The 23,705-nt window shown below is 37.2% G+C and overlaps 1 protein-coding gene across 8 annotated transcripts in view; it reads left to right on the forward strand.

Annotated features, from left to right (window-relative positions):
• The window catches only part of SPIRE1 (spire type actin nucleation factor 1), a 239,529-nt gene that overhangs the window by 18,302 nt on the left and 197,522 nt on the right, over nucleotides 1-23,705 (forward strand). For all 8 annotated transcript variants that reach the window (XM_058277279.1, XM_071208408.1, XM_058277276.1 and 5 more), the window contains exon 2: nucleotides 4,278-4,312. Coding sequence is in view for 4 of the 8 variants with exons in the window: in XM_058277276.1 (XP_058133259.1) it covers nucleotides 4,278-4,312 (35 nt within the window). In the remaining 4 variants the exon portion in view is untranslated. The remainder of the gene's footprint in view (nucleotides 1-4,277; nucleotides 4,313-23,705) is intronic.

Consider the following 23,705-nt stretch of genomic DNA (forward strand, 5'->3'; position numbering starts at 1 on the left):
TGTGCTGTCTATTCCTATTCGTTGTTAGATTTCTTTGCATGCTTTCAAATTCTTTATGCTCATTCAGTTTCTTCTTAATTTCCTTTGTCTCTTTAGCCACATTTTTCTTCATCTCCTTGATTGATTCAGATTTGTTTGAACTTCTTTGGTTTGTTGGCCCAATTTCTTTGTCTCCTCTGACTGTCTAATTTGTTCCTTTGACTGAGCCATATCTTTCTGTTCCTTAGTATGGCCTGTTATTTTTTCCTGATGTCTAGGAATCTGATTATCTCAATGAGAATACTCTGATGGTCAGTTTCTTTCTCTTGCCTAGGGTTTTGTTTTTGGTTGGCTTTATGTAAGGCTCTTCTTTGATACTTGGTTCAACTTATTGTAGATCTTTAAAATTGCCTGTGTTTAACTGATCAAAATAGGACCAGGGACCCAAAAGAGGCAGAGCCCAGTTCAAAGGGCCCTGGGGAGAGGGTTGGAAAAGATGCCAAAAAGCCTTTTTTTCCCAACTCCCCGAACCTACACTTTCCTGGCCTTCCCAGAGGTGGTGCTCTTTGGCCAACTGGTTCCTGTACCCTAAGGAAGGAGTTGTTAAAACAGTTGCCACAGGGATCCCTGTTCAGGGCAGGCTGTAACGGTGATTCAGAGTTAGGACCCATTAATCGAACTCACAGATCAGAAGCCATGCTCAGCCTCAGCTGTGTCCCCCACTGTTCCCAGGGAAGAAGGCCTTCCCGTTCTTTCCTTCTGCTCCATGTCTCTGGCGGCCAGCCATGAACTCTGTCTGAGACAAGCTTTGAAAGTGGGGGATGGGCTCCAGCCCCTGGTGTGGAATGATTCACTCACAGTTTTTTTGGCTGTGGCTTTTCTCCTTCCCTAACCTGTTCTTTCCTGGGTGCTGTACAGTACTCACCTGGCCTCCAGAGCCCTAGAACCATTGTTTTAGATAGTTTCTGCCTGTCTACTAGGTGTTTTTGTAAGAGGTGTGTGTCCTGTAGTTCCCTACCCTGTCATCTTCCCCAGAAGTTCTCCAAAATTTCGTCTTTATACATTATGCGCCCAATTCTTTAGATTTAGAATTACTTTTTGTTACATGTAGGAGTGAGACAGTTGGGATGTGGAGATCAGTGATTGCAGGCAAGGATTTATTGGGAAGCTCTCCAAACGGAGAGGGTCTGAAGAATAAACTTGAGCCTGTCCCTGTCAGAGACAGTCATGAATTTATACAGTACATCTATAGGTGGGAATATACTTAGTGGGAGTGGGTTGGGGCTTGGGTAAGACCCAAGGGCATATAGGGATGGCTGGGGGTGGGGGGTGGCGTAAGGGCAGTGAATTCTAGGGATATGAGAGGGATTGGTGGTGTCCTGTGGCTTCTTTGTTCTTGTGAGGAAAGAAACTGTATCTGGACATGTAGGCTCTGGGTAGGGGGCTGTTCTGTGTCATGGGATGTGGCTCCTTCTGAGTAAATAGCTGGTTGCACTTCTACAATGGCCGGTTAATAATAAACTTGCAGCTCCTGCAAGTTGTGGCTGTTATTTGGGTTAGGGGCTAGGAATGAGGCCTAGTCCTGTCACTTTTTATGCACTTGTATTTTAGATCAATTTGGAAGGAAAAAGTGAAGTTAACGATCTAAAAATGCAACGCTACTGGCATTTATGTTTACCCATGTAGAACCTTTACCAGAAATCTTTATTTTTTCATTGGATTTGAACTACTCTCTATTGTCCTCTCCTTTCAACCTGAAGAACTCCCTTTAGCATTTCTTTAAGGCACCTCAGCTTCTGTTTATCTGGGAATGTCTTAATCTCTCTTTTATTTTTGAAGGACACTTTTTCTAGATGCAGAATTCTTGGTTAATTATTTTTTTCTTTTATCACTTTGAATGTGTCATACTGCTGCCTTCTTGCCGCAGTGAAAAATCTGCACTTAATCTTTTTGAGGCTCCCAGGTATACGAAGTATTGCTTCTCTCTTAATGCTTTCAGAGTTCTCTGTTTGTCTTTGGCATTCAGCAGTTTGATTATATGATTTGCTGTCGATCTCTTTGAGTTTATCCTTTTTGGAGTTCATCGAGCTTCTTGGATGTATATATTCATGTTTTTCATCAGATTTGAGAAGAATACTACAAGACTGGCTTTAAAACATACATCAAATCAGCTCGCTCTCTTGCTTAGTATCTTTCAATAGCTTCACATTGTACTTTAAATGAAATCTAAACTCCTTATTCAGGCTTTAAAGGCCTGTCTCCTGACTGCACATTTTATGCTACCTGCCTACCAAACACTTCCAGGATCTTAACTATGTGTTGCCTCCTGATTTTGGAATGGTTCTTCCTCCAACCTTGCAGTTAGCTTCCACACTCCTACTGTGGAAATTTGGTCATTTCTGTTATTTTCTTTCTCTCTCTTTTGCATCCTTAATAGCATTTATCACCAGTTGTAATTATTAAATTTGATTATTTTTTTTCACTCTTCTCCACTAAAACATGAGCTCTGTGGGTGCAGGGACCATGGCTATGAGAGGTAGAGGTGGACTGGGGAGGGGAGGGAAGGGGAGGTAGCAGAGATGGGGGAGGGTAGGCTGACAAGGAGGCAGCATGTGTCTGTTGGTAGCTTTCATTTTCAGCCTGGATAAAAATATACTTTCACATGGTCAGATGGACCTAAGTATTGCCCAGAGTTTGGTCACATAGGGAAAAAATGGAGAATAGTTCTGGGAATCATTTTTTTCACCCTGAAATACCCAGGAATTCTGTGTCTTTTTGGTGGGTATAATTTTTCATTTTGTGTGTTCGTTCAGCTAATTGAATCATATTGTTACTATTACTGCATGATAATTCACACATATGCTGAGGTTGTATAACAAGTACATTTAGCTACCTTCATTTAAAACTATTGTTTTATCTACATCAAAATCTGAATTTTTTTCCTGAAACTTTGCCCCAATTTCCACCATAGTTTTGTGATCCATCAGAATTTGTGATTGTGCTGAGGTGAGGAACTTTCAGAGAGAACACTGTGGTGTCTAATCATGGTCAGCCATGGCTTTGAGTTGTCCCACTAGGATGAACTTACTGGATGGAATGTTGCCCTGGTGACTTATTGAGCAGACCTACAGAGTAGTATTATCTGATTATCACATTTATAATTTAAATTACCTGCTAAAGAGGACAGTTTTGTTTTATTTGATGAGTTATTTATGATAGAAATTTCATGCTAGGACTATTTTGTTTCTTAAAGCCATTCTATATCACTTTATAGGAGAATCTTGGTTTTTCTCTTTCCTGAGGCATGAGGAGGCTCATCTAGTAAGATAAGAGCAGATTGGTAGTAGATTGGGGAGAAGAAGGAGTTAGGGTTATTTTTTGTTACTTCTTATTAGTTATTATTTCTTATTATTAATTGTTCTTTATGTGATCCTCTATTGGAAGAAATGTTAACTTAAGTATATGGTTTTGCTCGAAACATTTCCACTTTTCTTGAAATTATCATTATGGCTTTAACTAGAAATGTACTTGGGAAATGCCCATATTCATGGTATTTTTTTTTTTAAGATTTATTTATTTCTCCCCTCCCCTCTCCCCCCACCCCCCATATTCTGCTCTCTGTGTCTATTAGCTGTGTGTTCTTCTGTGTCCGCTTGCATTACCAGGTGGCATTGGGAAACTGTTGGGTCATCTTGCTGCATCAGCTCTGTGTGTGTGTGGTACCACTCCTGGGCAGCCTGCGCCTTATTTTTTTTTCCATGCGAGATGGCTCGCCTTGTGTGGTGTTCTCCTTGTGCGTGATGTCCCCCTATGTGGGGGCGCCCCTGCGTAGCACGGCACTCCTTGTGCATGACAGCACTGCACATGGGCCAGCTTACCACACGGGTCAGGAGGCCCTGGGGATCGAACCCTGGACCCTCCGTATAGTAGATGGACACTGTATCAGTTGAGCCATGTCCGCTTCCCTCTTCATGGTATTTTTAAAAGGAAACAAGACTTAAAGCATTTTTCTTTTTACTTTGATTAATTAGTATATATGCATATTCAGTATGTGAATGTTTTAAGTCTTATTATAATAAAAAATAGTCTTCTGTCTTTTTCTTTATTATTCGAGTGTATTTAAACCTAAATTGCTAAGCAGGACCTTCTGGAATATTTAATCTTTCTAGCAGTTTTCATTTGCATAGATATTTTAATAGATATAATAGAGCCTTTGCCCAGAGTAGAGCAAATATTTTTATCAGTGCTTAAAGGAATCAAAAATATTTTGAAAATAACTTTTTGTGTTTTTATTACAGGTAAACTGGGATATTCACAATGTACAGAAACAGAGGTAAGAGATATGCTGAAATATAAAACTATTTGGAACATAAAGTAGCTCTGCAGTCATGTTTAGACTAATTTGAGTACTGAAATATCTTTGGGTTCTTGGTCTTCTGATCAGAATGTGTTGAGAGCAGATACATATCTTTTATGTTTAGGAAGAGTAAAATGTGAACAAAGTGTCTTTGTCCTTATTCATATTTTTAAAATGTCAAGATGTGTTACAAAGACTGGCTTAATCATATTTAAATATTTTCTGTATTATTAATTTAGAATTGAGTTAGCCAAGATCTATAGCCCTTAATAAGAAAGAGTTAAGTTCAATTCTTGTTTTTAATAATCCAATCTAATTTGTTTTAAGTCACTTTAATGTATTGGATTCCTAAGGAGTTGCCTTATTGTAGGAAAATAGGGTTTGGAAACAGCATTTTAATAAGATTAATAATGAATTACTTGCTTTGTTATTTGTATAAGTAGGTTTATTGCTTTTTATAATTTAAGTAATTTTATTAAAAATTCTGGTTTTGGGGTTAAAGAAGTTTCCACTTGATTTCATGTGTTTAGTGATAAGACTAAAATAAGAGGGCAACATCTGTGAATCATATCTGTATGATATTCTAGATATGCTTGATATTTTTTCAGTAGCAATTGCATTATCCTTTCATTAGGGATCTTAAGTCTTTTGTTAATGGCAATACCTAAATAATGTTCTAGGATTGAAGATGCTTCTTATTTTATAGTGCATCCATGTATTGACATGTGTTTTAGTAAATTTTAACTGTTGAATTATCTTTAGTAAGCTTCCTGAAGAATTTTGTTATATAATAAAGAAGCAAAAATAGTGTATCTTTTGTGTGTGTTCAGGAGATACATAATTCATTTTTGTATTTTCTTTTCAGCTTTGGAAGTAGAGATAGTTGTCTTCCATTGTTCTAAAAATAAGCAAAACAATGTTTTTATACCACTGGAATTTTCAGTGTACTGCTCACTATGATATAAAGGAATGGGATTTGATTTTGTCAGAAAATATAAGTCTATCTTGTGGTTTCTGGGTGTGTTTCTTTCTAGCTATTCACTTTTGAGCAAGTCATTTTTTTTCTTAGAACTTAGGCTTTCTTTTTTTAAACAATAGTCATTTATTTATTTTTAAAAGATTTGTTTATCCCCCTCCTCAATGTTGTCTCTTCTCTGTGTCCATTTGCTGTGTGTTCTTCTGTGTCCACTTGTATTCTCATCAGGAAGCACTAGGGATCTATGTCTCTTTTTGTTGTGTCATCTTGCTGCATCAGCTCTCCATGTGTGTGGCACCACTCCTGGGTGGGCTGCGGTTTTGTGTGGGGCAGTTCTCCTTGCACGGGGGCCACTCCTTGCGCGGGGGGCACCCTTATGCAGGGACATCCCTGCATGGACTGACGCTCCTTGCGCGCAACAGCACTGTGTGTGGGCCAGCTCACCACACGAGCCAGGAGGCCCTGGGTATCGAAACCTTGGACCTCCTATATTGTAGGCAGATGCTCTGTTGAGCCACATCCGCTTCCCAGAATTTAGGCTTTCTTACCTACAAAATGTTAGTGATAATCCCTGTAAACCTTAAAGAATTGTGAATTTTTAAAGAGAGAATATATGTAGACATTTTATAAACCCTAAAGGCACTTATTTATTAGATAATATAAATATAGTCAGCAACTAGGTAATGAAATATGAAGATTTTACATATGATGCTAAGCCATAAGTCTTATTATTTTATCTTATTATGTTGTATTGCCAAAAAATCAATATGCCTTTAACATTAGTTTAGTACAGGCTTTGTATCGGAGCATCAATTCATTTTATGTTCTAATTGATAGTGCTTATTCTTTACTAAGTTGTTAAAAGAATTAGAATCTAATGAGAACCCTCTATAAGAAATCTTTTTTTTATGTGTTACTATTTGAAGGAGACAAAATACAAGAAAATAAAAATTCACTCTGATATTTTAAAAATAAGTAGAGTCAGTAGAAACTACTATTTAAAGAAGCTTGGTGACATGAAAAGACTTGAGAGGATAGCATAATTAGGAAGGCTTTTTTGCTGTTAGCATTTTGTTTTTAGGTTAGGAAAAATGATGCAGGGGGGGTGGCGCTGGTAATGTAAGGGAGCCAATGGAGTAAGACTGTGAGTTCAGGTTAGAGAGAAGATACCTGAGGAACCCAAATGGAGGGTTATGAAGACAGATTGATGAAAACATGGGTTTCCAAAGGTAGGTGGGGATTCCTGGGGGTTTCTGAGACCCTTTCAGGGCAAGGTCAAAACTATTTTCAGAATAATAGTAGGACATTATTTACCTTTTTACTTTCATTCTTTCAAAAGTGTACAAGGGAGTTTTCAGAGGCTGCATGACTTTGCCCAACTATGACTATCATAACAGATTGAATATAGAAGCAGATATGAGAATCTAGCTTTTATTAAACCAGATATTAAAGAGTTTTGCAAAAAGGTAAACAATGCATCCTTTTCACTTTGTTTTTGTTTGAAAATATACTTTTCATAGAAATTTGTTATATTAACACGTAATGGATTTAGTATTATTTTAACAGGAATTAAGAAATATTTAAAACATTTCTCAGTTTTAATTTCGAATACAGTAAGTATTGATAGATATAAGCCACATAAACAAAAGCTCTTTGGGCTCCTCAGTAACTTTGTAGAGTGCAAAAGGGTCCTAAGACCAAAAAGTTTGAGAACTGCTGGCCTGGAGTATGGGTCGCTAGAGGTATACTTCTTCCCATGAAACGCAATTGAGGAATGAGAGAGAGAACGAATACTACAGAATCCTGAGGTAGGCAAGAGGACAGTTGAGAGAATCCTTGAAGTTTGGATTCATACCAGTCTTTTTTGCCAAAAGAAGTCAGGGTCACTTCTGAGACTGAGGTTATACTGGACTAGAATGGTGATTGCTTAAGCCTCTATTTATTTTTAAACTCATTTCCTATTGAGCAAAGATATTTCCAGTTCCTTTTGTAAGTTAAAATCCCCATAAAATTCTCCCTGGCAAGTAGGTCCAAACTGAAAGAAGAGCTGCTAAAAAACTGTGTAGATGAGCAGAAAAGCCTGGCTGAGGTAGAATAGTAGTATCACTGAATGCGCATTGTAGTGCAGGCTCGAGCTGGCCTTTCTGAACCAGGAGTGTTTTCAGGAGGAGGCAGTACAGGGAGTTCAGTTGCTGGCTCTACCCTTTGTCGCTCACTTCTCCACCTGTGCCTCACATTCCTTATCTGTAACATGGGTTGTTGTGATTGTAGAACTGTTAGCATAATGCCTGGCTTAGTAGCATATTATTATTCTTAGTTGGGAGGTAAAGGTTTTCCCTGGGAGGGAGAAAGAAGGTCCTACAATTACTAGATTTCACAAGGAGTCTCAGGGTGACTTGGGAAAATAAAATCTCTTTACGTTTCTGGGACTTTAAGACCCTCAGTCAGACAACAGTTAGAACAGATAACTTTAGTGTTCGACTCTTCATATTATTAAGGATGTTTTTTGTAGTACATGAAAGTGGTGTTTTGGAATGTTTTCTACTTATAATTATCTTTTCAATGTTTTTTATGTTCTTAGAAACCAAATAAAATTATGAGTTTAGAGAAAGCAAGGAGACCATCCATAGGCATAAGATAAATTTATGTGACCTTTTACCTCAAGGCTAGCTTTCATGTTTTTTTTTTTTTTAGATTTTCATGGATATTTTTATTATATTGCCTGAAATCTTTTTTTTGTCTTTATTTTTTTAATATTACATTAAAAAAATATTAGATCCCCATATACCCCTCACCCCCTTCACCTCACTCCTCTCCCCTTCCATATTTCTTAAAATTAGGTGTTTCACCTTATTTCTCACTGTTTGGAAAAAAATTTATTGCGCTCATTTATACCAGTATATTCCAGCATTTGAACTCTCGAAGGGAAATTCTTTAAAGAATATGTAATTTTTTTTACTTTAGTAATATGATAATATTTTTCCTATGCTTTTTCCCCATTTTTTTAAAGTTCAATTTACATGCAATAAAATTTACCCTTTTTGGTGTATAGTCCTGTGAGTTTTTACAAACTCATATAGTTGTGCTAACTACTTCTGCAGTTAAGATATGGAACAATTCTGTCATCCCCCCAAAACCCCATGTCCCTTTGTAGTTGTATCGTCCTCTTTCCCTACCTTTTTGCAACCCGATCTGGTTTTTGTCCTTATAGTTTTCATTTTTTATTTTTAAATTTTTATGTCCTGTAGTTTTGAGTAGGGCATGTAATTTAAGCTATGTGTTACCCATACGTCTCTTCTTAGGAGTGGCTCACATTTCAGACTTCTAATGTATAAACTCGTGAATGACTAACCTATACTTGTGGTTACTTGCCTATCAAGGAAGCAGTTCTGGATCCAGAGTTTAGGGGTAGGTTTTACCCCATTTTACAAGTTTTTCCTACTGCCATTATTTAAATAGTTGTGTGGGTTATAATCTTGTCTCTGAAGAAAATTTCTGTGTGCTTAAAAATATTAAAACATAAATGACTGGAATTATCAAGTATTTTAATTGAGTTTTTTGTTTGTTTGTTTTGTTTTTAGCTTTCCAAATTTCATCACATTTCTATCTTCTATTAACCAACACTAATTATGTAGCCCTCAGAGGACCTTTTTCTTTAGCAGGAAAGAAAGTTAAATGAATAACTAGAACAAGTGTACTGTTCTCCTTGGTGGATTAGTGGAATAGGTTTAAGTATTATATAAAGTTAAATCAACTTTTACTGACTCTTTAATTTTGATAAAAAGTTTGTAAAAATTGTAGCAGAGCAGAAAAATTTAAGCTTTACTGAGGAAAACTATTAAAAAGGATTTATGTTCATATTTTAGAAATAAAGTTCATATACTGTATATAATTATTCATTCCCACATACATCTTTTAAAAATACTTATACAGCTTACTGTATGATAGGTCCTATTACAGACATTAACTAATTTAATACTTACGACAAATTTATGAAGTGAATTCTTTAATTACTTACCTTCTAAAGATGCCAACTAAGGTATGGAGAGGTTAACTAATATGCCCAAGACATATTAGTGAGTCACAGAACCACTTATCACATCCTTTATGTTTATATTTGTCCAGCCTGTATTTATCTGCAGTGTAAGGTATCTATAGAACATTGATAATTAACTTAGTGCCCCATTTGGAAAAGTGAAATGACTGTGTCTCCTTATTCTCTGTATGCTTCTTACCCTTGTGCCTATTGTAATTCCTGGCATTAAGTAACTAGAGATTGTGTGCTTTCTAGATGAAAACTGGGCTAAGGAGTAAATTCAGTCCATGAACATTCAAGCCCATAGATTAGGTGAATACAGGGTCTGTACTGCAATAATTTGTGAAGTAGTCTGATTCTAAATTAACTCAGAACAATTCAAGAATTGTTCTATATATTTGAACTGTCTTTGAAATCAGACCCAGAATTAGACTGCTGTGGGGGTGGGGGAACCCGAAGATCTTGAAAATGAGCCAAGACACATATAAGAGTTAGTTTCTTGGATTTATTCCATTCTAGTTATGTGCAGTTTTTGCCCCAAACTGAACTAAATGTAATTTTTAAAATATTTCCTAACAACCCAAAATGAACTGGTATTGGGTAAATTTGCTGCTGCTCTAATGCAGAGTATAACATTAAAAATGTTCCATTTTGTCTCCAGCTAAATCAGCCCACTGTACTTTATCACCTCTGGTTCATATAGATGCATGGTGTTGCATATTGCTTCTTTTAATTGACATTTGATAGCCCTTACTTAATTTCAAAAGTAACTTTTAACCTAAAAGAAATATGTAATAATCTTTTTAAGAAAACATTTGTATGTCTGCAAAACTTCAGCTGTATAAATAAGACTGACTTTATATGACTGAAAATAATATTTGATACTACTCTAATTAAATATTGGAAACTAGTTAAATATTGGAAGAGTCAACAAAAAAGGCAATTACTATTTTTTTTAAAGGCAGTTACTATTGAATTTTCTCTTAATTGGAATTGCATGACAAGAATTTAAAATGTTGATTTACTTTCTCTAAAAGGATTGCTTTATATGAAGATGATAACTGCTGGGTAACATCATTTTCTCCTTAGCATGCTAAGAGAAATAGAAAGAATGCTAACGTTATACTTCCTGTCATTTTGGACTAAGAATCTAAATACCCCAGAGATAGCAGGGCCATTTATTTGACATTGTGTTACATGACCTGGAAGTTGGTTTGTGTGTCCTCAGAGAAAATTATTTCTGCCTTTGAGTTCCTGCCTATGAATGTCAGTTTTAGTGGAAGTTGGTAGAGGAGTATTAATAATGTGTGATAAATAATCTTTATTTAGATTTCATATATTGACAGATGTAGACTGGGGCATTAGTATAGTTACCTGGCAAATTTGCAATTCACTTTTCTGTCCTTCAGATAGCATTTATTATCAAAATGACCTTTCTGTGTAAATCATTAATGTCTTAAATACAGGGGACTTGGTTTAACCATAGACCACAGAATTTATAAAAGTAGTTTTCCTGTGTATAGTTTTTGTTATATCTGAAGACAATGACAGATACATGTGCATGTTTGACAAAGAATTTCAAAATAACCAAAATGATCTGTTGTTAGTAGGCATGTTTATTTTAGAGGAAAAAGTTTGCCATGTAGATAATTTCAGTAACTCTCAGTACTAAAGTTACTGATAATAAAGAGAAAAGCTTTCTTGATAATTTTCCTTTTCAGGAGATAGTATCAGTCTGCCTTAATGAAAAGTTTAAATGTTTTTAATAAAATAAAACTTTAGTGTTTTGCAGCATAGATAATGCTTATAGAATTAAAGTGGTGAGGGGTCAGATTTTTATTTCCTTTTCCAAAGTACCTTCATTCATTTGTAGAAATGATGTATGTTTGTTATAAAAATTAAATTATGGGACGTGGACGTGGCTCAACTGATAGAGCATCCGCCTACCATATGGAGGGTCCAGGGTTCACGCCCCAGGGCCTCCTGACCTGTGTGGTGAGCTGGCCCACGTGTGGTGCTGCCACGTGCAAGGAGTGCCGTGCCACGCAGGGATGTTCCCTGCATAGGGGTGCCTCACGCACAAGGAGTGCACCTTGCAAGGAGAGCCGCCCCATGCAAAAAAAGTGCAGCCCGCCCAGGAGTGGCACTGCACACACGGAGAGCTGATGCAGCAAGATGATGCAACAAAAAAGAGATGCAGTTTCCTAGTGCTGCTGACAAGAATGCAAACAGACACAGAAGAACATACAGCAAATGGACACAGAGCAGACAATATGGAGGAAGGGGAGATAAATAAATAAAAATAAATCTTTAAAAAAAAATTAAATTATCACAGCAAAAAAATAAAAATGTTCAAAGAAGAAAGTAAAAATTATCCCAACTATTTTAGTTCCCTTGGCTGCTCCAGTAAATACCATGAAATGGGTTGACTTAAATAATGAGAGTTTATTAGCTTACAGTTTTGAAGCTGGAAAATGTCCAAATCAGGGCATTAGCAGGGCGATGTTTTCTTCGTGAAGACCAGCTGCTGATGATCCTTAGCTCCTCTGTCACATGACAAGGCACACATGGTGGTGTCTCCTGGCCTTGGATTCCTTCTTTTCTGGGTCCTATTTCAGCTTCTTGCTTCCATGGCTTTCTCTCTCTATATCTGAATTTCATTTACTTACAAAGGCTGCCAGTAATAGACCCATCCTGATTGAAGCAGTTCACACTTTTACTAAAGTAATCTCATCAAAAGTTTCAATAATTAGCAAGGGATTCACACCCACAGGAATGATTACATTTAAGGACATGGTTTTCTGGGGTACATATAGCTTTCAAACTACCACAGCTACCATCTGGTATTAACAGCTGTTTAGAATATTTCTGTAGGCATCTCTGCATATGTACATAATAATGCTGATATATCTTTTGAAAATCATGTCTGATATGCTGCTCTTAGGAATACAGGCTTCTTGACAATAAAAGACAATCTTGGCCTTATGGAGACAGCCAGGCTGAAGGGAAAAGGTTTAAATATGTTGGGTGGAACTTTTCTAGGCAGAAGCAACATAGTAAAGGTTCTGAGAGAGCAAGCAGTTTTTGTCTTTAAAAAATGTTTTTTAAAATTGTGGTAACATTTATATAACAAAATTTCCCATTTTAGCCATTTTTAAATGGATAGTTCAGTGACATTAATTACATTTACAATGTTGTGCTACTAGCACTACCATCAGAAACTGTACCCATTAATCAGTAACTCCTATTCCTTCCTCTACTTTTTGTCTCTGAATTTACTTACTGTAGATATTTCATATAAGTGGAATCATACATATTTGTCCTTTTGTGTCTGGCTTATTTCACTTAGCATAATGTTTTTGAGGTTCATCTACGTGTAGCATGTACCTGTAATTCCTTTTTATGGCTGAATAAAAACTCTATTTTATGTATATACCACATTTTGTTTATTCATCTGTTGATGGACATTTGGGTTATTTACACCTTTTGGTTTTTGGGAATAATGCTGCTATGAACATTGGTGTACAAGTATCTGAGCCTCTTCTTTCAATTCTCTTGGGTATATATCTAGACATGGAATTGCTGAGTCATATAGTAATTCTATGTTTAAGTTTTTAAGGAACCTCCAAACTATTTTCCACAGCAGCGACACCAATTTACATTCCTACCAGCAATGAATGAGAGTTCCCATTTCTCCACATCCTCACCAATACTTTATTTTCCATTAAAAAAGAAAAAAAAGCTGCCTTAGTAGATGTGACTTGGTAGTTCATTGTGGTTTTGATTTGCACTTCCATAATGGCTAATAATATTCCAATCTTTTTGTGTTTTCTTGGCTATTAGAAAGCAAACTGTTTCTTTTTTATTTTGCCATCTAGATATTCAGATTTATTCACATGTATTTTTATAACGAATTATTTACTGAAGTGTAATGTGTAAACAGAATGGTGCACAAATCATAAGTGACAGGTAAATGAATTTTTACACAACACTCATGTCACCTCCATCCAGCTCAAGATTAGAACATTATAGAGGAAGCATCCCTTGTGCTCTTCTCCAGTCATTACCTCCCATGTCAACATAACTAATATTTTACTTCAATTCCTAACATAGATTAGCTTTGTACTCCTTTTAAATTTAAGTGGAATCATTCAGTATGCACTAAGCAATAAAAAGGAAACAATCGTGTCCATACCTTTTGATTACTGTGTAAAAAACCATTTGATAAATCCTTTTGATTGGTGCATAGAATACCACTTGTATGAATATACCATAGTGCATTTATTTGCATTTATTCTTTCTATCATGTGTGTATACTTGGATATTTTTTAGTTTTTAAAAACTTTTTACTAACATTTTGCATTAGTATGGTACATTTTAATCATTTCTGGTGTGCCACTCTTGATGTGCTACAGTTGATGAAAGGAGATCATACAGTATTTGACCATTTGTGTCTGGCTTATGTCACTGAACAGGATGAGTTCAAGGTTTATCCCTGTTATAGCATGCATTAGAACTTCTTTGGTTTTTACCACCAAATAGTACATCTGTGTATGTATATTACACATTTTATTGATCTAGTCATCTGCTGGTGCACACTTGGGTTGCCTCCACACTTCTGCAATTGTGAATAATACTTCTATGAACATTGCTGTGCAAATATCTGTTCGAGTCCCTGCTTTCAGTTCTTTTGAATATATATTTAGAAGTAGGATTGGCAGGTCATATGATAATTCTGTTTAACTTTCTGAGGAACCACTAAACTGTTTTCCATAGCAACTGTACCATTTTATATCCCTACCAGCAGTGTCTAAGGGTTCCTCTTTCTCCACATCCTCTCAAACACTTATTTTCTGTTTTTTAAAAAATTTTATTATTAGTCATTCTGGTGAGTATGAAATGGTATCTGATTGTGGTTTTGATTTGCATTCCTCTAATGGCTAATGATGCTGAGCATCTTTTCATGTGCTTCACCAGTGAAGCCATGTGGTCCAGAGGTTTTCTTTGTTGGGAGGCTTTTGATGACTGATTCAGTCTCTTTACTTGGTATTGGCCTGCTGAGATCTTTTATTTCTTCTTGAGTTAGAATAGGTAATTTGTGTGCTTCTAGGAATTTGTCCACTTCGTCTAGGTTATTTAAGTTGCTGTATAGTTGTTCATAGTATCCTCATATAGTAATTTTTATTTCTGTGGGATTGGTAGTAATAGCCTTCCTTTCATTTCTGATTTCAGTTATTTATACCCTCCTTTTTTTCATCAGTCTGGCTAAAGATTTGTCAATTGTGTTGATCTTTTCAAAGAAACAACTTTGGGTTTCATTTATTCTCCATATTTTTTAAATAGTCTAATTTATTTCCACTGTAATATTTATTTCCTTCTTTCTCCTAACTTTGGGTTTAGTTTCCTCCTCTTTTACTAGATCCTCCAGTTGTGAGGTTAGGTCTCTGATTTTAGCTTTTTCTTCTTTTTTAATGCAAACATTTTGAACTGTAAACATCCCTCTAAGTACTGCCTTTGCTGCATGCCTTAAGTTTTGGTGTGTTGTGTTTTCATTTTCATTTGCCTCAAGATATTCCCTAAGTTCCTTTGTGACTTCTTCTTTGACCCAGTGATTGAATGCATTGTTTAATTTCCACATATTTTGGGACTATTCCATTTCTCTTCCTTTTTTTTTGACATCTAGCTCCATTCTATTGTGTGTGGAGAAAATTTATTGTAAAGGTTAGTATTTTTAAATTTGAGAGTTTTATAACCTAACATATGATCAATCCTGGAGAATGATCCACGTGCACTAGAGAAGAATGTATATACTGCTGCTGTTGGGTGAAATGTTCTATATACGTCTGTTAGGTCTAGTTGTTTAATTGTGTAGTTCAAACTTTTCTAATTCCTTATTGATCTTCTGTCTAAGATGTTCTGTCCATTATTGAAATTGGTTTATTATAGTCTACTCCTATTAATGTAAAGCCATCTATTTCTTCCTTCAAATCTTGTCAGTATTTCTGTTATACATTTTGGAGCTTGACCATTAGGTGTATATTTATTTGTGATTTTTATATCTTCTTATTGAATTGACCCTTTTATCAATATATAGCATCCTTGTCCCTTATTTTAGTTTGCTAAAGGCTGCCAAGGCAATATACTGGAAATGGGTTGGCTTTTACAATGGAGCTTTAACTTATAAGCTTACAGTTCTGAGGTCCTGAAAGTGTTCAGATCAAGGCATGGCCAGGAGATGCCTTCTCCTTGAGCTGTAGCTGTGGGCTATCATGCACATAGCGGTGTCTGCTTGTCTCTGCCTTGTCTTCCAGGTTCCATTATTTTCAGTGTCTGGCTGTTCCTTCTGTGGCTTCCACGCCCCTGAGTTCAATTGATTTCAGCTTCTTGCTCTCTCAGCTTCTGTGTATTCCCCTCGGAGCTCCTGGGTTTTTTCTCTCTGTCTGTCTCTCCAAACCTATCCTGTTTATAAAGGACTCCAGTAAGAGGACATGCCCCACTGAAGCAATCCAATCAAAGGCCCTTAACTGAAATTATCCAGTCAAAAGGTCACATTCCCAACAGGTTCACACCTCCAGGAATGGACCAATTCAAGAACATGATTTTCTGGGGTCCACAAAAGCCTCAAACAACCACATCCCTCATAACAGTTTTTGATTCAAAGTCTTTTTATCTGATACTGGTAAAGTTGCCCCAGCTCTCTGTTACTATTAGTATGGAATATTTCCTTGTGTACTTTCACTTTCAACCTACTTGTGTGTTTGAATATAAGGTGGGTCTCATAAACAACATGTGGTTGGGTCATGCTTTTGTTGTCCATTCTGCTCATCTTCTTTTGAGTCAAAAATTTAAATCATTTACAGTTAAGTAACTACTGATCATACAGAACTTTCTTCTGCTATTTTAACTGTTTGCTTTTTGTTAGTCTTATACCTCCTTTTTTGCTCAGTTCTTACGTTAATGCCTAAACAGATATTTACTTTTTATGTGTGTGTTCTGTACCATTTTCTGTCTGTTCTCATTTCCTTCTCTATGTATTTTTCAGATATTTTCTTCATGGTTACTATGGGAATTAAATTTAGCATCTTAAATTTGTAATAATTATGTCGATCTGATGCCAACTTAATTTCAGCAGTATAAATTTATACAATTCCTGTGCGCCTCCATCCTTCTGCCTTTTGTTGTAGTTGTTCCAAATTATTATACATTGTATTCCAGAACCATAGATTTATCATAATTTTTTATTCATTTGTATTTTAGAACTTGTAAGAAGTAAAAAATGCAGTTACATACCAAAAAATAATATATAATAGTACTGGCATTTAAATTGCCTATATGTTTACTTTTACTGTAGTTTATTTCTTTGTGCTACTTCAATACACTGTCAGTTGTCCTTTCCTTTTTCAGTCAAAAGAATTCTCTGTAGCATTGCTTGTAAGACAGGTCTAGTGGTGACAAAGTCCTAACCTTTCATTTATCTGATAATGTCTTAATCCCTCCCTCATGTTTGAAAGGCAGTTCTGTTGGATATAGAATTTTTGGTTTGCAGTTTTTTGCTTTGAACACTTTAAATATGTCTTCTTGCCTCCATCATTTCTCATGAGAAATCGGCACTTTTTTTTTTTTTTTTTTTTGAGCTTCCAGCGTTGGGCATTGAACCTGGGACCTGGTACATGGGAAGCTGGCGCTCAATCACTGAGTCACATCAGCTCCTGGAGTTGGTTTTTTCATGTTTGCTTGTTTTGCTTTGTTTTTTTTGTACTTTTAGGGGGCACTGGAAACAAGCCAGGACCTTCCATGTGGGAAGCAGGTGCTCAACTGCTTTTGCCACATGCCCTTCCTGGCACTTAATCTTATTGGAACTCTCTTGTACATAACATGTTGCTTTTCTCTTCAGTTTTTCAAGGTTTCTCCTTTGCCTCAGCATTTGACAGTTTGAGTTTGAATACTATGTGCCTGGGCATGGTTCTTTTCAAATTTATCCTGTCTGGAGTTCTTTGGGCTTACTGATTTTGTTAAATTTTCTGCCATTATTTCTCTGAATATTCCTTCTGCTGCTGTCTCATTTCTTTCTGGGACTCCCATAATACATATAATGGTATCCTTGATTGTTTTCCACAAGCATTTTAGGCGCTGTTTATTTTTCTTCATTCTTTTTTTTTTTTTGGTCTCGGCCTGACTCATTTAAATAGTCTTCTTCTTTTTTTTAAACCTAAGTTTTTTGTTTGTTTTTAAAAAAATCTATTTCTCTCCCCTTCCCCACCTGCCCCAGTTGTCTGTTCTCTGTGTCCATTTGCTGTGTGTTCTTTTGTATCCTCTTCTGTTCTTGTCAGCGGCACCGGTAATCTGTGTCTCTTTTTGTTGCGTCATCTTGCTGCATCAGCTTTCCATGTGTGCGGCTGCCACTCCTGGGCAGGCTGAACTTTCCTTCGTGCTGGGTGTCTCTCCTTACGGGGCACACTCCTTGCGTGTGGGGCTCCCCTATGCGGGGGACACCCCTGTGTGGCATGGTACTCCTTGCGCATATCAGCACTGTGCATGGGCCAGCTCCACACAGGTCAGGGAGGCCCTGGGTTTGAACCGTGGGCCTCCCATGTGGTAGGTGGACGCTCTATCTGTTGAGCCAAGTCCGATTCCCTGTCTTTACTTCTAGTTCACCAGTTCTTTCTTTTGCCAGATCCAGTCTTCTTTTTTTTTTTTTTAGGAAGTGCTGGGCATTGAACCCAGGATCTTGTACAGGGGAAGCAGGAGCTCAATCATTGAGCTACATCTGCTCCCCAGTGAGTGTTGGTTTTTTTTGTTTTTTTTTTTTCTTTAGGAGGTATCAGGGATTGAACCTGCACTCTTGTACATGGGAAGCAGGCACCCAACCACCTGAGCTGCAGATGCTCCCCGGCAATCTGCTTTTGATATCCCGTAGAGAATTTTTCATTCTAGTTACTGTGGTCTTCCATTCCAGTGTTTCAATTTCCTTCCTTTCTAAAATTTTTGTCTCTTTATTGAGATCCTCATTGTTCATTTATTGTTTTTCTGATACACTTCAGTTGTTTCTCCTTTTTTGTTTGTTTTTTTAAATCTCCTTGAGCGTGATGATGATCACTTTTCTAAAGTCCCATATGCTTAAAGTATGGTCTTCTTAGTTGATGGTTTCTATATTTTTTTCTTGTTCCTTTGGATAGTCCTTCATTTCCTGTTTCTTTACCTTATAATCTGTTGTTGCACAGTGTACATTTTGATATTTTGAAGTGTTAACTCTGGGGTATAGTCCCTGAGCTCTCTGTTCCTTAAGTTTATATCCAGTTACTGATATGACAGAGATTCCCTTGAGTGCCAGAAAACAAAAACAAGCACAAACAATATAAAGCAAAAACCCTTTCACAGTCTTTACAAATTGGCTTTGCATTGGCCGGTGTTATTCTTCAGAGGTAGCCTTCTTGTCAAGAAGATCAGCCCAAGGCAGAAGTTAAGTGCAGGGTCCTTTCTCTCTTTTCTGAGCCTGGACTTGTGCTAGTCTGTCACCTTAGGAATTACCTGGTTTATAGAAATTTGAATGGCTCTTCTGCTCCCTATAGACTTTCCTCCTTCCAGGTGCTCTATTGTATTTCTTTTTAATTTAAAAATATATATATATATTTTTATTAGAGAAGTTGTGAGCCTATACAACAATCCCACATAAAGTGCAGAATTCTCATATATCACCCCTCCAGCAACACCTTACATTATTGCGGAACATTTGTTAAAGATTATGAAAGAACATGATCAGTTAACTATGGTCCATAGTGCACACTAGGTGTCTTTTTTCTATACACCCCCTATTATTAACACAATGTATTAGCATTGTATATTTTTTTACAGTGTATGAGATATCTGTACTGTTAACCATAGTCCATCTTCCATCACATGGTTTACTGTGTCTTGTAAAGTAAACAGAATTGACCTCAAAGACAACTGAAAGTAAAGACTAGATCTCTTGAAGTGCAAGGGCTAAAACAACTTACTGTGGTTACTTAGTTTATTTATTTGTTTTTAAAAGATTTATTTTTAAAATTTATTTCTCTCCCCTTCCCCCCCGTCCAGTTGTCTGCTCTCTGTGTCCATTCGCTGTGTGTTCTTCTGTGACCTCTTGCATTCTTGTCAGCAGCTCCTGTAATCTGTGTCTCTTTTTGTTGCATCATCTTGTGTCAGCTCTCCGTGTGTGTGGTGCCATTCTTGGACAGGCTGCACTTTCTTTCGTGCTAGATGGCTCTCCTTACCGGGTGCATTCCTTGTGTATGGGGCTCCCCTATGCGGGGAACACCCCGCGTGGCATGGCACTCCTTGTACGCATCAGCACTGCTCATGGGCCAGCTCCACATGGGTCAAGGAGGCCTGGGGTTTGAACCGCGACCTCCCATGTGGTAGGTGGATGCCCTATCCATTGGACCAAGTCTGCTTCCCACAGGTACTTAGTTTAAAAAGCAAGCATATTGCACTGTCTAAATAGGGTTTTACTAGCTTTAAAATAGGCCACGTACTGACACTGTATTCCCCTCTATAGCATTGCTCATTTCAAACAGTGAATATTAAAATATGCGAGTTCTACGTCTAACCCACAGAAAGCTCACTACAAATATAAGTTCTGTGTATCAAATATCCATCTCACGTGTACTATGAAAGTTTCATTTATGCTGCATTATTCAGTCAAAATTTATGTAAATAGCCAAATTATAATACGCTAACCTGCATATTTTCATATGGATGAATGTCATTGTATCTAAATAGGAAATAAGTGGCAATCTTATCTACTTATATCAGAAAGACAATTGAATAATTGAATAATCTTTCCAGATGTGCATACTCATCACTATAAGAAAAGGTATTCAGGTTTTAAGTTTTCAATCAGTTGTCAGAAAAACAGCAGTTACTCCTGCAGTATCATGTTACCATCTGACTCAATTTTATATTACATGATTTAGTAGACATTATAAAACCACCTGTCAGCTTCTTTATGGTAACTGAAGAGTCATAAAATTTGTAATTATTCTGAGATGATTCCAACATTAACCTTAGAACCATTATTGGAAAGAATAACAGTGAGATGTAAAAGAACAGCTAATCAACATGACTAAAAATATGCTCACTTTTCGAAAAATAACCTGGTCATTTGGAAAAAATCGTGGTTATAATTTGGGAAGCACTCTCACCTGGGAGGCTGATGTGGCCAAGGCACACGATTTCTAAGCAGGAACACTCAGATCAGGCTGACATTAAGCCACTTCTTAGGAGCAGCTTATAAATTTCCAGACTGATCTTCGTAGGCAGCATAATTGTTCCAATTAATTTTTTTTTAAAGATTTATTTTATTTATTTCTCTCCCCTTCCCCTGCCCACCCCAGTTGTCTGTTCACTGTGTCCATTTGCTGTGTGTTCTTTTTGTCCGCTTTTGCTGTTGTCAGCGGCACCGGAATCTGTGTCTCTTTTTGTTACGTCATCTTGCTGCGTCAGCTCTCCGTGTGTGCGGTGCTATTCCTGGGCAGGCTGAAATTTCTTTTGCGCTGGGCGGCTCTCCTTACACAGCGCACTCCTTGCGCGTGGGGCTCCCCTACACGGGGGACACCCTTGCATGGCAGGACACTCCTTGCGTGCATCAGCATTGCGCGTGTGCCAGCTCCACACAGGTCAAGGAGGCCCGGGGTTTGAACCGCGGACCTCCCATGTGGTAGGCGGACGCCCTATCCACTGGGCCAAGTCCGCTTCCCCCAATTAATTCTTCTCAAAGCAGTTTCATATCTTGCCCATATCATCCCAAAGTTTGAAGTTATTTAAAAAACCAATAAAGCAGACTGAAGCAGAAGTGAGCAGATGTATAACTCTAGCACATTCTTATCACTGAATTGTTTGAAGATGAGCACACCCTACCCACAATAGCGTTGTTCCAGGAGGAAGGTAGTTATGGTGGTAAATTAGAAATAGACATTCTTGATATTTAGGTTGTATTAGTGAGACCACACAGTATTTGTCCTTTTGTGTCTGCTTATTTCACTCAACATAATGTTCTCAAGGTTCATCTGTGTTATCATATGTGTCCCAATTTCATTTCTTCTTACAGCAGCATAGTAGTGCATCATACATATATACCACATTTTGTTTATCCGTTCATTGGTTGATGGATACTTGGGTTGTTTCCATCTTTTGGCAATTTGTGAGTAATGCTGCTAGGAACATTGGTGTGTAGATATCTGTTCACATATCTGTTTTCAGGTCTGGATATATTCCTAGTAGGATTGCTGGATCATATGGCAATCCTATATTTTTAGCTGAGGAACTGCCAAGCTATCTTCCACAGAGGCTGTACTATTCTACATTCCCACCAACAGTGAAGAAGTGTTCCTATTTCTCCATAGCCTCTTCAGCACTTGTTTTCTGTTTTTTATTGTTGTTTTTTAAATAATGACCATTCTTTGAGGTGTGAGATGATATCTCATTGTAGGTTTGATTTACATTTTCCTAATTGCTAGTGACATTGAACATTTTTTTAATGTGCTTTTTCACCATTTATATTTCCTCTTTGGAAAAAAGTCTACATATTTCGTCCATTTTTAAATTGGATTGCTTGCTCTTTTATTGTTGAGTTGTATGGTCTTTTTTTTTTTAAACTTTATTTTTAAAGAAGGTTTTTAGATTATAGAAAAATGATTATATATCGAAAATATGGGGGATTCCCATTTACCCCACTCCCTCTCCCTCTCACATTTTCCCCACTAATAACATCTTACATTAGTGTTGTACATTTGTTACAATTAATCGACAACTATTGAAGCATTGTTACTAACCATGGTCTGTAGTTTACATTATGGTTTACACTTTGCACTATACGTTTTTATAGGATTTGACAAAATGTCTTATGACCTATGTCCATCATTGCGTATCATGCAGAACAATTTCAGTGCCCTAAAAATGCCCCCATGTTCCACCTAGTCTTCCCTCTCTCTTCCCTCAGAATCTCTGTTCACCACTATCTTTATAGCAATGTTATAGGTTCTTCCATTACTACCATAATAGTAAGTCTACTTTGGTCCATGGTTGTATTCCTTCTTTGTCCTTTCTCAATCTTGAGGATTTTGAAATGTTGATGTCTACTCTGCTTCAGATTGAGAGGGGCTTAGATCTTATGGGACAATTGGAAGACACTGTTTTGCTTGCAGTTGTAGGCACTCTTTGCTTTTTGGGATAGGGGTTGTCTGTTGTCATCATTTTTTTGGTTGTCCTAGGTGAGTCCAATGAATTGGGGAGTTGGTGCTAGCTGCAACTCTGCTGAAATTCAGAGCTTAACCTGAACAGACTGAAGATTTAAGTCTCTGGAACATGTATTTAACAGGTATAATGCTAATTATAGGTTCAGATAAAAGGGGTAGAAGAATCATGTGTAGGGAAATTATAAGTGAGTCTAACTCTGTTACACTGGGGAAATATGTTATCATATATATTCCAAAGGAGGGCCTACTGATGGGGTACTAATTTCAGGATACTACAGTGTTCCTTGCCTGTAGTGTCCAAGTATCTCTAGAGCCCTTGGGAGCACCCATTTGAGGCTTTGTTTACTTTGGCAGTTTGTGAAATCTGCTTAAGATATGCACAAATGTAACTGCTGGAATGGCCTCCTGACTCACTTTGACATCTCTTAGCCATAGAAACTCTTGTATGTAATGTTTTCCTCTTTTGGTCAAGGTCTTTTTCTAAATGCATCACTGGGTAACATTTGGTATTAATTCCTTGGTGCCAGGGAGGCTCATCTCTGGGAGTCATGTCCCACACTGGGGGGAATGTAGTGAGTTTATTTGCTGAGTTTGGTTTAGAAAGAGGACACACTGGATTAACAAGGAGGTTTTCAGAAGGTAATTTTTAGGCAATAGGTATTATTAGGCTAAGTTTCAATTTTGTGAGAATAAGGTTCATAAGTACAAATGTTAATACCAAGGGCTTGGCATACTGGTCTGTTTTCTTTTATTAGGCACTGCCTAAGTACTCTGGAGATTCTTGCCATCTTATGAGAAAACGTAGCAGGACTTCCCAGAATGGGAATTTAATATTCTGTTAGTTATTGTTTAGATTTCCACCTACTGCAATAACACCCTATGATCACATGAACACATTCATATTCCATAGAGGCATGCCCCAGGTGCACCCTTTCCCACACATCCACCCACCACTGACACCCTGCACAAGTGACTCTCCTGTTATAGTTGCCAAAAGAACATTCCCACATTTGTATTCTCTACCTCCTCAGAGTGCACCTGTTCCTTCTTCCAGCCCTACCCCCAGCTCTGTGGATAGCCAAGCCCATGTCCCAAATCCTTTTCTCTTCTGTTTTTTCTTGCTAT

This window comes from Dasypus novemcinctus, chromosome 16, assembly GCF_030445035.2.
Source record: "Dasypus novemcinctus isolate mDasNov1 chromosome 16, mDasNov1.1.hap2, whole genome shotgun sequence".
In the NCBI taxonomy this organism is placed as follows: Eukaryota; Metazoa; Chordata; class Mammalia; order Cingulata; family Dasypodidae; genus Dasypus; species Dasypus novemcinctus.